At 36.9% G+C, this 14140-nt stretch overlaps 1 protein-coding gene across 1 annotated transcript; it reads left to right on the top strand.

The window, feature by feature from the left end:
* LOC112982356 (1-aminocyclopropane-1-carboxylate synthase-like protein 1) lies at positions 1-14089 on the top strand. Its single transcript, XM_064506063.1, has 14 exons — positions 1-287; positions 500-559; positions 1425-1495; positions 2326-2395; positions 3596-3662; positions 4142-4239; positions 4890-4967; positions 7433-7533; positions 9277-9363; positions 10060-10105; positions 11835-11976; positions 12069-12211; positions 12369-12522; positions 13280-14089. Exons 1-14 carry the CDS (start codon positions 36-38, stop codon positions 13465-13467), a joined length of 1557 nt encoding a protein of 518 aa, XP_064362133.1. The 5' UTR covers positions 1-35; the 3' UTR covers positions 13468-14089.
* Positions 14090-14140: the final 51 nt, after the last annotated feature.

Raw genomic sequence — 14140 nt, 5'->3', positions numbered from 1 at the left:
CTGTAACTGATCCCGGCAGCCTTGTGCCGCGTCGGATGCCATCCGGTCAGTGCTGCCAGCCCGCTGGCACAGGGCAGGCTGGGGGCGGTCGCGGCGCCCGGCCGGCGTCAGCGCAGAAGCCCCGTGCCGGACGGAGGATGAGCAGCAGTGGCGCCCCGCCGGCCCCGGCCCCGGAGCGGGCTCTGTCTGCCCGCGGCACCCGCATCGCTGGCAGTGCCCCCGGGCTGCTGGACAAGGGCTTCGCCCTGTACGTCGCGGACCCCTTCGATCGCCACCTCAATCCCCAGGTGCGGGTAGGGGCCGGGGGCTCCCGTCCCCACGGGTGGGGGTCCGGCAGACGGGCGTCCTCGCACCCAAACACACCGTCAATGTCGGTACCCAAGAGTTTCCGTGGGCGCTCCTGGCCGGCAGAGACGCTTCAAGTGCGACAGGATAAGAACTAAGCGGATGCTTTTGTATTCATGTGGTGGTATTATCTACTAATAGTAATTTCTTTCAGGGCATCCTGAACTTGGGAACAAGTGAGAACAAGCTTTGCTTTGATTTAATAGAGGAGCGAGTAAGTGTTGCTGTCTTCTGATTAATTTGGATTTAGCTGCCAGTTGGTTCTTGGCAATTTTGTGGTGTCCAGTTAACAAATAATTTATCACAGAAAAGCTAATATCTACCGTAGCATACTGACAGTGCGTGCTTTATATGCACTGCTGAAGTTTCATGTTTGGGAATGCTTTGCGAAGTAATATTTACACTGAAAACTTGTCTCTGGTTGAAAGCCAAAATCATTTTATTTTTGCTTCAACTTCACTTGCATTTGATTGAATGTGTTCTCTAACCTTTAAACAGAAATCACATAAGATTCTGCTCCTGTTTTAACAGAAAATATTGTCTGGGAATGGTAGCTTTCAAGAAATGTATTTCTGAGGGCAAAATTATGGCCTAGTAAGTGGCTCACTTTTCTGCTGTGGCAAAGCCAAAAGTTAAGGTTACTGTCATTTTTTTCCTGATGGTTGAGAAGCTAATCAAAATTGATGTTTGAATTAAAAATTAGTGTTGTAAATATTGACAGATTTGTTTGGGTTTTGACATATCTCAAAAGCAATGCATAATCTGCTAGCTGGTATGTTTTTCCTCAATGTGATATTCAGGATTTGTTTTAATGCATGACAGAGCAATCAAAAAAATAATTCTCTCTTTCATCATTTTCCTCCTTTGTTTTGATGATGTTTTAATGTCGTTGCTGTCTAATACCTTAAAACTAAAAAAGAGAAGTGCAAAGTATGAACATAATTGTTACTCATGAATTTTGATATTCTCCACTTCTTTAATGTTACTGAATAATGATTTTTTTTTAATAAATATGGTACAGCAGAACAGAAATGTCCAAGTATATAGTGTTCTGCCATGTATCTCTTTTATGTAATTAGCTCAGAAGACCTGACATGAATTTTCTGGAGCCTGATCTTTTCTACTATTCTGATACACAAGGTACTAAAAGGTAAGAAGTCAGTTCTCCCCTTTTCCACACTGGTTGTGTTCAGTGCTAGTGGTGGCTTATGTCAGGCTGGCTGTGGTCTCACTTTTGGTAAACCCAAACCCTAGGTGAATTAATGTTAGTGGCTTGATGACAAGTTTTCTGTTTCCTGCTCAGGAGTTGCTTTTCTCGATTTTTCTTTTGTTTTTTTCCACCTGCCTTTTACTGTACAAAAAGCAACCAAAATTCCTAAGGTCCTGTTGCCATGTTGGCAAGAAAGAGAGCACATATGGACAGTTCTTCCAGAGCTCATGATAGGTTCTTGGAATGATTTATTCTAGTGAGGGATACTTCTACTTAGTGAGGGATAAACTGGAACTCTGTGTGCTGCAAAAAGCAGAGGTAAAATATTGGCTCCATGAAGATCAGTAGGAGCTCTACCATTGCCTTCATTAGGGTTGAAGGTCTGTCCTGATCTAATGTTCATTTACTCAGATTTTACTGTTCCTGCACAAATTCTTGTCTTGTCTCCATAAAGAGATTCTACCCAGCCTCAAAGATGCTTCTTTATTTGCTAGTTTTCTGAAAATACTAGTTGAGTCACAGTCGCTGTTATTCAAGGTAACAGATGGCTCCTGTGTTCTTTTACCTCAGAGACTGTAGCATGCTGGATATGTGTGGAAATAATATAATTTAATCTGTAGGAAAAATAAAATCTTCAAGGCTTTCTTAACCCTCGTATTATGTATGTACTATGCATTTGTTCTGTTTCTGGTACACTTTCTTCTGTGTGTGTTTCATTTTTTTTTTCTGAGATGTATGTAATTACATATTTGACTAATTCTGTATTTCAGCTTCAGAGAAGAAATTGCCAAATTTCTGACAGACTATGCTAGAGCTGCAGAAACACTGAATCCAGAACATGTAAGACAAGTGCTTTAGCTTTGCATTCTATTTTTCTTCACTTGATAAGAGTTGAGTAAATCTGTACACAAATGTCAACAAGATACTACAGGAGGAATATATACCAGACGTACAGAAGTCTTCTTAGTGTCATTTTTTTGTTGAAAAGGTGGCCAACATGTAACTATCAAGTACTTAATATGAAGAGTGTGATGGTGTGGGTTTTTCACTCCGTTTTTTGGAATGAAAGTCCAGGGTTTACATTCTGTGAGTTGTAAGTTGAAAATTGCCAAACTTATGGGGAAAAGGTCTAGGGACAAGTTCTCAAGTACTTTCAGAAAGTTGTTACATTCTTCTGTTTCCAGAGCAATGCAGAAAGCAAAAGTAGAAACAATGAACTGTGCAAAGGGGATTCCCTCTCCTGCAGTTTCAAGACTTGTGAATAGCTTCTGAAGCTAATATATGACAACAACATGTAGAAATACAAACGCAACATCCTAACTCATTCTTGTGGAACTTCGACTTTCAACTGGAGTGGCATGTGCAGAATAAGATGTAGCTGATACATGCATTGGTCATTTCTTAGCTGGCTTATGATTCAGACTTTTCTGCTTGTTTATGGATATTGAGTATCTACTATAGCTGAAATGTCTTCTGTTCAGTTCCTCCAGCAGTTGGAAGGTAGAAACATGTTTCTCTTCTTTGTGTGTCTCTCTCCAACCTTTATGTCTCCAACCTTTCTTTGACTTTCGTTTTTAAACTGGGAAGGAATAGAAAGAGAGACCATATTGCAATCCTAGACATTTTGGAAAAAGTATTCTCAGTGGATAATAGTTCTAAGTGTTTGCCAAACTACAGGCCTCACTGGATTCCCCAACAGGGTGTGAATGCAAACCCAAACACCTAAAAATACTGTGGACTTTGTTTTGTTTTTAATGTGCAGGAATGTAAGCAATCCTTTTCAATTATTCAGGAAAACCTAGACTGGAGGTGGGAAGGGAGATTGCAGAGACATATTTAAGAAGACCTTAACTTTAGTAGAATAACTAGTTTAAACTTTGCAAGTAACACTTAAGTTTACCAGAAAGTATGCTTCAAAAACTGTTTTTTTAATCAAAACTCTTACTAAAGCTTGTACTAATCTTAGTCATCTAAATGTTACCTTCAAACTAGACAGGCACTGGTATTTCTGCTATTGTGAGTTTGTACTACTTTTTTTAGATCACTGTTATGAGTGGCTGTTGTGCTGTTTTTGCTACACTGTCAACTGTATTATGTGACCCTGGTGGTGAGTAAAAAATGATTATTTTTATTTGAAAACTTTAGTTAGCAGTGAATATAATAGTATTGTGACTTATGAGAGCCTGCTGTCAGTATTATAACTGACTGAATGAAGCGAGATTTAGTGTTTTTTGTCCGTAGCAGAGTGTCTTTGAAATAATGCCTCTGATTATTTCTAGAATGATGGAAAATTTTTGAGGAATCAGCAGGCTGATTTGCTTTCTGGGATACAATCTATAGCTTTTTGAGAAGAGTGTTATGGGAAGGGGAGAATGGCATCAAGAGAAGGCAAAGTGCATTTTGAGAAATCAGGTGAAAAAGAAGTGGGAACCAGTTTTCTATTTTGCTTAAATATTGTTTTTAGGCCACAGTGAAGGCTTTGAGATTAAATCAAATGTCAAATTCTTAGGTTGCCAGTTTAGTCTGTTAGTGTACAATGAAATAATTGCTCATGAGAAATGTTAATTCTATTTTTCATATTTTTAGATGGATATCTTATTCCAACTCCATACTTCGGTGGTATAAATTCAAAAACATGGCTATATGGTGGAATACAACCTGTTCATGTGCCCTTGTTCAGTGAGGTAAAGCTGTCTCTGAATCCCTTTTAGAGGTAGTCTCTCTCTTATTTCAGACTGCAGCATCATAGGGGACTGGTGTGATCAGCTGTGTAGGATCACATTTGTTCTGTACAGACTCTCCAATGCATATGCTGAATCGTAATCTGTGAGCTCCAGATCTGTCACTCCTACTGGAAGTAAGTTTGTTTTGTAAACCTTTTTCCCGTTAATCATTGAAACATTTATTTGCTATGTAGGCTACATAACACTGGTTTTCCCTTTGAAAGCTCAGTAGTCTGAGAGGCAAAGCAAAGGGAGGTAGTATCTTTTATAAAACTAAGTGATGCAGTCAGAGGGGAAGAAAAACCACAAACTTTCAAGTACACAAGTTCCTCTGCAAGTCACTGAATTCATAGTCTTGTATATGGACAACATTTAAAAAACAAAATATTTGAGTTGCATATGAAAGACTGTTCTTGGTTTCAGATTCTGAGGTGATGATAATATTGTTGGATTGCTATTTTCCCTCCTTGAGCTAGTGCCATCAAAAGTTTGTTTTGTTTAACTTACTGATTTGCTAAAAGCCAATGGCAATTATATTTTTGCTGGGTGGGAATGTTTCTTCACCATTGTCTTTTTTTGTTCTTGTTGATTTTTTTTTTCTTCTTCTACAGGTGACAGATGAAGAAAGTCACGCTTTCCAGTTAACAGTCAAAAAATTAGAAGCTGCACTACAGAGAGCTAAAAAACAGGTAGGAATAGCATTAAATGATTTCTGCATGTTTTCGTAGTTATTTTGTAAGCAGCATAACTTCTTAGCGTTGAACCACTTACACATTTTCATATTTACAAATTTATAAAATTATATATAATAATATAATTTATAACTGGAGTGGGCCCAACTCTAGCCACAGGGATTTAATTAATTTTGTAACATGGACAATATAATAAAATATAGAGAAACACCCTTACTCTATTTTATGAAGAACAGATATTAATTTGTTTTTCAAGACCAGGCTTCTTCCTCAGTAGATTTTTATGGAACTTCAGTGAAGGAGATATTGTTCAGACTCTAAGAAGACAGAACACGCTACTTTAATGTTCAATGGCTTTTATTTCAGCCAAAATGTTTCAGATTCTCATCATCTTGAAGTTCATTATCCACAGACTTCGTGGAAAATTTTAAATGCACTTTAACTCAACTGTCTGTGATCCTCCTCATAAAGATCCAGCCAGAGAGAGCACAGGTTGAACAGTGAAACATTTTACCAAAAATGTGGTGGTAGTGGTATTAATAATGGGTTCCAAACAAGAGGTCAAATAGACTTGTTGTGTCCTAGTCCAGGATAGAAAATGAGGTTTGACAATAGGTGAATCCTACAACTAAGGTCAGTTGTAAAGGGCAGTATTATAAGTAAGGTAACATATGAGAAAAGTGGGTATTTTGGATACATACAAATGTGCAACAAAATTGTTGGTTTTGGGTGGGGGGGTGTCTGTTTTGATTTTGAGGGTTTTCTTGTTTTGGTTTGATTTAGCTATGTTGAAGCTCTCCTAGTTGAGAGGAGGTGAACTGCTGAACATGAACTGCTCTGTCAGCATGGTGCCTATGTTTAGACATGATCTGTATGTCTGTGTCATCTTCTGTGCCCGTGCCAGTCTATGTGAGATCGAGCATTCAGACAAATTGTCACTTAATCTTAGCGAAGGTATTTAGCTAGCACCCAAGCTCTGTTACTATGGCTGTCAAAATGTGAGCTGTCTGGACAAAATGCTGCATCATGAGGCGCTTTTACTCTTTAGAGATCTACATGTCTCTACAGTTCTTCAAGAGCTGAAATTGTTCGCATGGTTAATATTACAAACATCTGTATGCATGTGATATAATAAATAGCTGGAGGAACAACCAGCAGTTGAGAAACTACCATCCCACAGCAGCAGTTCCTATGAACACTAACTCCTCCCTCAGCATCTTCTGCTACTGATTTAATACATGTCAGATGTGAAATATGCTAAACTGCAGAAAACAAACTTCACTGCATAAGGATGGTATCCGTGCAAGAAGTTCTTGTGACAAAGCTGTTACTGCTTTTGGATTTACATCTTAGCTTGTTTTCAAGTAATTTCTTCCCGTATCTGGAAACAAAGGAGAAAAAATGAAAGTTCATTCCTTGTTCGGTTTTTACTCACAGTACCCGTAAGTGTTCAGACAAACTATATATTGAGGGGAAAGCAAATATTAGTGCCCCCTCATAATTTATTTTTTTTTTCCCTGGAGTTCCTGTGGAGTTGCTTTTGGCAAAAAATCCTCCTTTGAAGGAGGAAATAAAAATACTAATTTAATTTCAAGTTTATCCCAAACACGAAGTAATAAGGCAATTCCTCATGTTGACAGAGTTTAACTCTTGAAAGTTCCTGCTGTAAATATTACAGTATTTGACTGTGCACAATAAAAATATCTTTGTTGAATATAGCTTATGTTAATATACATTAAAGATTTTTTTAGCAAATAGAAAGTAGCTAATTTTGAGATATACCTGTAGAGTTAAAAATATGGATTATGTTTGTACTTGTAATCTAATTTTTGGTCATGTGGGATTCTTCTCATTACACAGTAGAATATTTACAATCTTATATAATAGTGGGGAGAAAATTCTTTACCTCGATCTCCTTTCATCCCTCCACACCTCTTAGAACATCAAATAATTTAATTTTCAACCTTTGACTTCTGCACAGTCTCTTACTTGTTTAAAAAAAAACAATCAGCAATGAATAATTAATTACTTAGCTGTTGTGGGATGTGAAAGTCCAAATTCCATTCAGCTTTCCCAATGTATATCCATAGTAACTTTGCTGAGTCCTGTGAAACTATTTTGGAAATATGCCTGTAGAACCAAGAATAAATGTTAATCCGTACAAATCATAATCTTGACTGCTGACGTTGATTTTTTTTTTTTTTTTTTGATAAGAGTGTTAACCTGATTTTCATTTGCTAATAAACTATTCAGTAGGTTTCTGGGGGTAATATTGGATAAGTTCTGAACTGAGGTGTGTAGCTGGAACCTCATTCTGTATGGTAATTGTTAAAACATGTTTATGTGTAATTAAAAATTTTTCAAAAGCTAGCTCTTCATTGACGAGTTGGCTAACTTACATCCTTGATAGTCCTCTGTGTGGCATTATTGGCATCTCCAACTATCAGTTTTTCTTTTTTCAGGGCATCCGAGTCAGAGCATTAATCCTGATCAACCCTCACAATCCATTAGGGGACATTTACCCAGCACAGTTACTGAAAGAATGTCTAGAGTTTGCGCACAGGTTTGAGTCCTAGTGCTGTTTGCTTGTTATTTAATTTTCCATTATGCAATAGAGCAGTAATGAAAAATCACCTTTGGTGATCTCTTGTTCTTTGGTTTGTACCTGTTCCTGGGAGGTGGTATACAGGGGCCTGGTCATGTTTCTTATATAGCTGTCCTTTTTATTTGGCTTTGCTGGGAACACTAAAATATGTTACTTAAATTGGGGTCCAGCAATGTGTTCCTGAATGAAATATCTTTGGGATTTTTAATGTGTGGTTTAAACTAATAAAGCTTTTTATTTGCGTAATTGTATTTCTTTATTAACCTGCTTTGATGCATGGCTCAGAAAAATGACAACAGATGATTACCAGAGTCTTTAGCAGTGAAAAATGTAAATATGGCTAGTGCTGTCACTTGAAATAGTATCAAAATAAGAAAATAATAAAATTTGATATTGGGGGAAAGTAATTTAGTTGTCCAAGAGTAATTTAACTGTCTGAAGTGTCTTAGTATCTTTTATACCTACTTAATTTGAATTTGAGATTTATAAACAAATTCAAAGGAAGATACCTCCAAGATGTCTCTGTCCCATTCCACATCTTTTATCTTTGCCCAGCTCAGAGCTCGCATTCTCAGCCTTCACAGTCTCCTGAATCCTTTGGGTACTGATAGAGGAAAAAATACTTCCTTTTGAAAAACATCCCTTTAATTTTTTTAATGTATACCCTTATTATTTCAATGAGCTTTTGCCAAAGAATGACTACAAAATTCTGAACATACTTCAAAATCTAATAGTGCTTGGATAGTTTCTGACAATCTTAAATAGAGTAGGTTAGTATTAATTGTTCATTATTTACCAAAAACTCCTGCTGGTTTATTTTATTTTGAAACAGAATAACATAATGTTCCTGCATTTTTGGCATGGGTTTTTTTTTGTAGAAAGAGCAGTGGAGGCTGGTAGAGTTTAGCGCACTATTTCCAGTTAGCAGTTTTTTTAAATGACAAATGTATCTTTTTCCCAGCATGGTCCCTGGATTTCAGGATGCAACCAACTTAAGTTGGTACTAAAATGTTAGAGAATAATGATTAGAAAAAACATATATATTTTTAATGTAAAAGCTGTTCTGAAACCCAGTTTCCTTTTTTAAAAAAATTATAAAAGTCAACAATCAATTTAAATGAGGTTTTGTTAGACTGGGGAACCTGTGCTACTTGGGTGTTTAAAGCATTCTGCCACTTATTTGCTATTTCTGAATATGCCCAAGGCTTCCTAGTATCGAGTGTGATACTTCTATGATGGCTTGCTGTTTGTTGTGGCTTTCACAGCGGGAGTTAACGTAAGTGATCTTCATCTAACATCTGCATTTGTTTCAAGTTTCACTGAGCAAATCTTGTACGGTAAAGGGGACTATAATATACAGTTCCGTTTGTTTGAAATTTTAAGTACGGTTTGAGTGGGGACCACACACAATCCTGAGAACCATTGGATTAAGCATGCACTCAGATTTTATTTCAGATATTATGGAACAGGATGTTATTGCTGCAGAGAAATATCAGATATGTGTAAACAGCAGGTGATGCTCAGTTGCTTACAGTATGCCTTGGGACCTTAAAAAGAATTGATTTGGGGGTAAAACTTGTAGGGTGAGTGTAATAGCAAATAGGCATGTTTATGGGTACTTTGCCATGGCAATAGTTAATATATATATGCAAAGACCTTTCTTTTAAATATGCTAATATGCCTGTATTTCTCTATGCATAGATACGACTTGCATGTCATCGTGGATGAAATATACATGCTGTCTGTTTACGGTGATGCCACCTTCACCAGTGTCCTGAGCCTGGACTCGTAAGTGTGATTTCTTAGCGGGGATCGGAAGATATTTAATCCTAAATAGAACCTATGCCAGTTTTTTCAAACTTCTGGTTAGTCAGTATAACTAACTCACATCCAGACCTTTGCAACTATGAGACTAGTTAATACAAGAGCAGGTCTCTTGCTACCAGCTGGTGTGCAAAGTATAGTAATAACAATCAAAAATAGACAGAGCCCTTAGTCATCTTGCCATTTTGCTTTTTTCTGTTATTTCCTCTTACACAGTGTAAGGATTTCACTGTAATGCAAATGAAGCTGTTAGAAGTTGTGCAGGTTACCTGCTATAGTGAGCATAGCCTGAAATATAGCATAGCTGAGCAAAGAATTCCTCTCCATCAAGAGCCATTTTGCACCATTTATGGAAACACAATTTTTGTTTCAATATGAGTTTGATTACTATAATGAGAAACAGTGGGAATTTTAACCAGACCATTATGTCTTAGTGCAAATCATTTTCTTTTCTGTTTGTGCACGTGCGTGTGTGTGTGTGTCTCGTAGGATAAAGTTTTGTTACAAGATCTCTGAAAAAAAGTCATAACACTTTAAAGGCTTATATACAAATTTTACTAAAAATGTACTATAATTTCACCTATTTTAAATTTTTTGTAACGTGTATAATTTGTTCCTCTATAGCAGCAGTTCTTTTTAACTTCCTCTTTTCTCATTCAGTGTACCAGATCCAGAACGGACACATTTTATGTGGGGTTTTAGCAAGGTAGGTCAATAGAGATATATATATAGAAATATCATAAATTAAAACACAAACATATTTCTCCACAAAAATTTCTTGGATTATTCTCACAAAATGTATATTATAGGTGCCAAATTGAGTTTCTCCTTGTTTATTTATTTTCTTCTTCGATGGTCTAAAATTTGTTAAAGTACAGAGTCTCTACTTTGTGATCTACTTAACAGAAAAAGCTAATGCTTACGTATTAAAGGCATTGCTTGTTGCTGTATTTGGTGTGGGGAAGCATAGAGAAAGTTGAAACATTTTTCATTTTGGAGATATAGCATTTTACCTTTTCTTGTCTTGGAGGGAACTGTAAACAGATGACTGCTTAGAAACAACAGTGAGACATATTGGGGTAGAGTGAGGGTATAAGGCAGGTGTGTTTTTAGTTGTTGGCCTCTAAGGCAAATGTGGTAAAGTCACTAACTTCTCTTTCATTATTGCTGTCTATATCTGGAGATAGTTAACATGCATAAAAGATTATCCAAGAAACCCATAATGCTTCAAGAATGGGTTAACAAGTCTATTCTCTAAAAAATTCTATTCTCTGTTGCTTTCTCCAAAAATTCTCTTTGTAACTGGGTTGTACTATTTTCTGTTGGCTTGGCAGCATGTTGCCTTCACCTTCTCCTTCCCCTTCCTTCCTTCCCCTCCCTTCGCCCGCCACACTGTAGTTTGGAAGTTGCTGGCTGTTTTTTATCATGCTGGGGACTCCATTTGGCCACGTGGGAATTTGCTCCAGAATTTCAGAAATTATATGCTTCCAGCTCATGTAATGGGTGGAAAACTCCATAGCTAATCATTTATTTGTCAGTCCTGTCACACTTGAATAGATAGCACATACACTTCTGTGTGGAGAACATTTTCAAGGTTTTCGTATTAGAAGTGAACACTTGGTGTGCTACATAATTTTACAGCTCCCACTGCAAAGTGGGATTTATTAGGTACTTTATTTATTAGCTGCACAGTGTTTTGGCTGCTTTTTTTTATTATGGGATGGAACAGTCCTTGCACTGTATATTAAAATGATCATTTCTAGAAATGGCACAGTAGTCAATATTTTTAACTTTAATGTTACTATATAGTTGCTATCCTAAATTTCTTGGGCTTGATCTTTCATTCTCTGTGTGACTAATGATTTCCTTGCCTCTAATGGGAGTTTTGCTCAATGAAGAACAAAAGGCTAGTTTCATAAATATTAAGAATAGTATATTGTTTTTATCAGTATTATGTACAAATATGTTGATAGATATTGCTTTCCATCAAGTTAGTAGTACAGGTTAAGCAACTTGCAAGAACAGAAAGCTGGATTTCACGCCTTGCACAGTGAAACAATACAGATTCCTGCATAAGGACTCAGGGAAAGTTTACGTTAATATGTTTATGCTATTGCATACTTACGTAGATTTGGAAGCACTTATGAACAGTGGCTGTTGCAGAGCACAGGTTTAAATAGCCAGTACTGATAGTTCCAAATTTATTCTCTGTATTTACTCATCTGTTCTCAGTAGTTTTAAGATTCTTCTTACTGTGTCATCAAATGCTATTATTACAGGGTAGGGAAGTTTTATTTTGCCACACAGTTGATGTGGCAATCTAATTTTTCTGAGAATTTCTTTCCTATATATCATAATGACTGTAGATGGTGGTTTGATAAAATACAAGCATAAAGTAAAAATTTTACCCCTCTCTCTTCTTTTTGTCCTACAAGGATTTTGGTATGAGTGGTATCAGAGTTGGAGTACTGTATACCAGAAATCATGAAATTCAGAAAGCTGTGAATCAACTGGCTGTCTTCCATGGCTGTCCTGGACCTGTTCAGCATGTTCTCAGCCAATTCATTAGTGACAGAGGTTAGTCCCACTAGAAATATTTCCATTGAACTGTATTATTTTTCCTTTATAGGCAGAAATAAAACAGAATGCTATTTTTCTTGCTTTGGTAGATTGGTTGAATAACGTGTTTTTTCCCACCAACAAAAAGCGACTTAAAGAAGCACAGAATATTCTTGTGGATGGACTTGCAGGTGTTGGAATACCTGTGCTCAAAAGTTCAGGAGGACTGTATGTGTGGGCAGACTTCAGAAAAGTATGTAAGAAATTTGGAAAGGGGTGGGAATGTAAAAAAAAAAAAAAAAATTAGTCATGTATGTTGTTAAACATTTTAATATCAGGTCCTTGAAAAACCTTTTAAAGAATTTATGAATTTGTTCAGTCTTTAATAAAGTTTTATTTTCTTCTTTTAGTTCTTAAAATCACAGACATTTGAAGCTGAACTTGAATTATGGCAGAAGCTGCTTGATGAAAAACTCCTGATTAGTCCTGGAAAAGCTTTTTATTGTTACGAGCCTGGGTGGTTTAGACTGGTTTTCTCTGATTCTGTGGATAAGATTTACTTGTGTAAGTGTGTTTTACTTTTAATGCGCCATGAAGTAGTATGCAAGTTTTACAAAACGGTAACATTACGAATGATAAGTTCAAATCTGACTGTTCCCTCTAGGCCTGTGAGGGATGTTTTTAGAGTTTGTATAAACTGGGAAGTATTAGATTGGCCCAGAGCGTCGATTACAAAGCATTTATTTTGGATTATATCAAACGTTTAAAGTTTGCAGAGCTTTATTTTAAAAATCATTTTCAACTCTATCAAGAGTCAGTGAACCAAATTTTATATAACATGCTCTTTCCTCTCTCAGATTACCCTTTATATCACGTGAGAATTCCCCAGCACCACTCATTTTTATGTGGCTCTTATGTTGGATATGAAAAATTCACCTGTGTCATATGTCATAAAGTATTCATTTCTGAATCAATGCTGTACATTGTCGTCAAAAGGGTTTGTGAAGTAATGGGAGTAATGGGACTATAGAATCATAGAAAAATGTATGTTGGAAGGGAACTCTCTGGGCATCTAGTACAGCATCCTGCTCAAAGCAGGGCCAGGTTGTGAGCCAGAGTAGGTTGCTCAGGGCCTTCTTCAGGCAAGTTTTGGGACTGTCCAAAGATGGAGATTACCTAGCCTCTCTGAGCAACCTTTCCAGCGTTTAATCACTCTCATGGTGAAAATCATTTCTGTGTGTCCAGTCAGTATTTCCCTTCTGTTTCCACTGCTTCTTTTGACGAAGAGAAATTTGTAGTGAACTGTATTTCCTTTTTACAGGTATTCAGAGACTTAAGCAAATACTGCACACTGATGCTGCTGAATCAACTGCAAACAACACATCTTCTAATGCAGATGCTTTATGCACTCTAGCAGAAGGTTCTTCAGGCAACCCTTCAAACACACCAGGAGATGATGTCTCCCAGTTAAAAAATATACTTCTTTATTACAACCATATATGCATTTAATGACTTGTCACAATTTAGCAAGCTGTTGTTTACTAAGGGAGTGTGTGACCAGTATTTTTGGCTGTAACCTTGCATAGCAATCTCACTTTGCTGTGACCTGACATTACTAAATTTGCAAGTGGGACTGCTAAAATTGAATTTTAGGAAACTGGGCATCATCGATATTCTGAAATTAGCCCCTCTTCAGCACGGTACTCAGTTTCACTCAACTTTAAGTGTGCTAAGTGTCAGTAAAATCAGAGAGTCTTATGTGTGTGCTTGCACAGCTGTTGAATTACAAAATTTTGAACACATTGGTAAAAATTGTTGTGTGCATTGCTGTATTTTGTAGACTGTGTATTTTAATCAGAAGCCTGAAAGTACCGAATTGCATTTGATAATCAAATGCTGCTAGATTATTTTAGGTGGCGAAAAGTTTTTATGTATTCTTGGAGGATCTCTTTAAGCAGTTTGAACATTACATGCCTCTTTCTGAATATGCAGGCTAAGGCAGTACTTTCTGAGAATGCATTTAGCTTATAGGTTTTCATGATCCCTTTCAGATTTTTTGTGTGCTCGAATTCATTGCAAAATATCAGCAGTTTGGACCAGTTTTATACATTAAATATAAAACTACCTTGGATATCTGTAATGTACACTCATTTGGCAGAGGTGTGTGGGAACTTCTTATACT

The sequence above is a fragment of the Dromaius novaehollandiae genome, chromosome 2 (assembly GCF_036370855.1).
Source record: "Dromaius novaehollandiae isolate bDroNov1 chromosome 2, bDroNov1.hap1, whole genome shotgun sequence".
Lineage (NCBI taxonomy): Eukaryota > Metazoa > Chordata > Aves > Casuariiformes > Dromaiidae > Dromaius > Dromaius novaehollandiae.
The sequence above is the reverse complement of the archived record's forward strand: the minus strand, read 5'-3'. Positions and strand labels throughout refer to the sequence as shown.

Bases quoted from the DNA above. Each gene is read 5' to 3' on its own strand.
- LOC112982356 (XM_064506063.1), top strand. From the start codon at position 36: ATGCCATCCGGTCAGTGCTGCCAGCCCGCTGGCACAGGGCAGGCTGGG. The intron at 3,663-4,141 runs GTGAGTAAAAAA...TCATATTTTTAG, and splicing joins TGTATTATGTGACCCTGGTG to ATGGATATCTTATTCCAACT. The intron at 4,240-4,889 runs GTAAAGCTGTCT...CTTCTTCTACAG, and splicing joins ATGTGCCCTTGTTCAGTGAG to GTGACAGATGAAGAAAGTCA.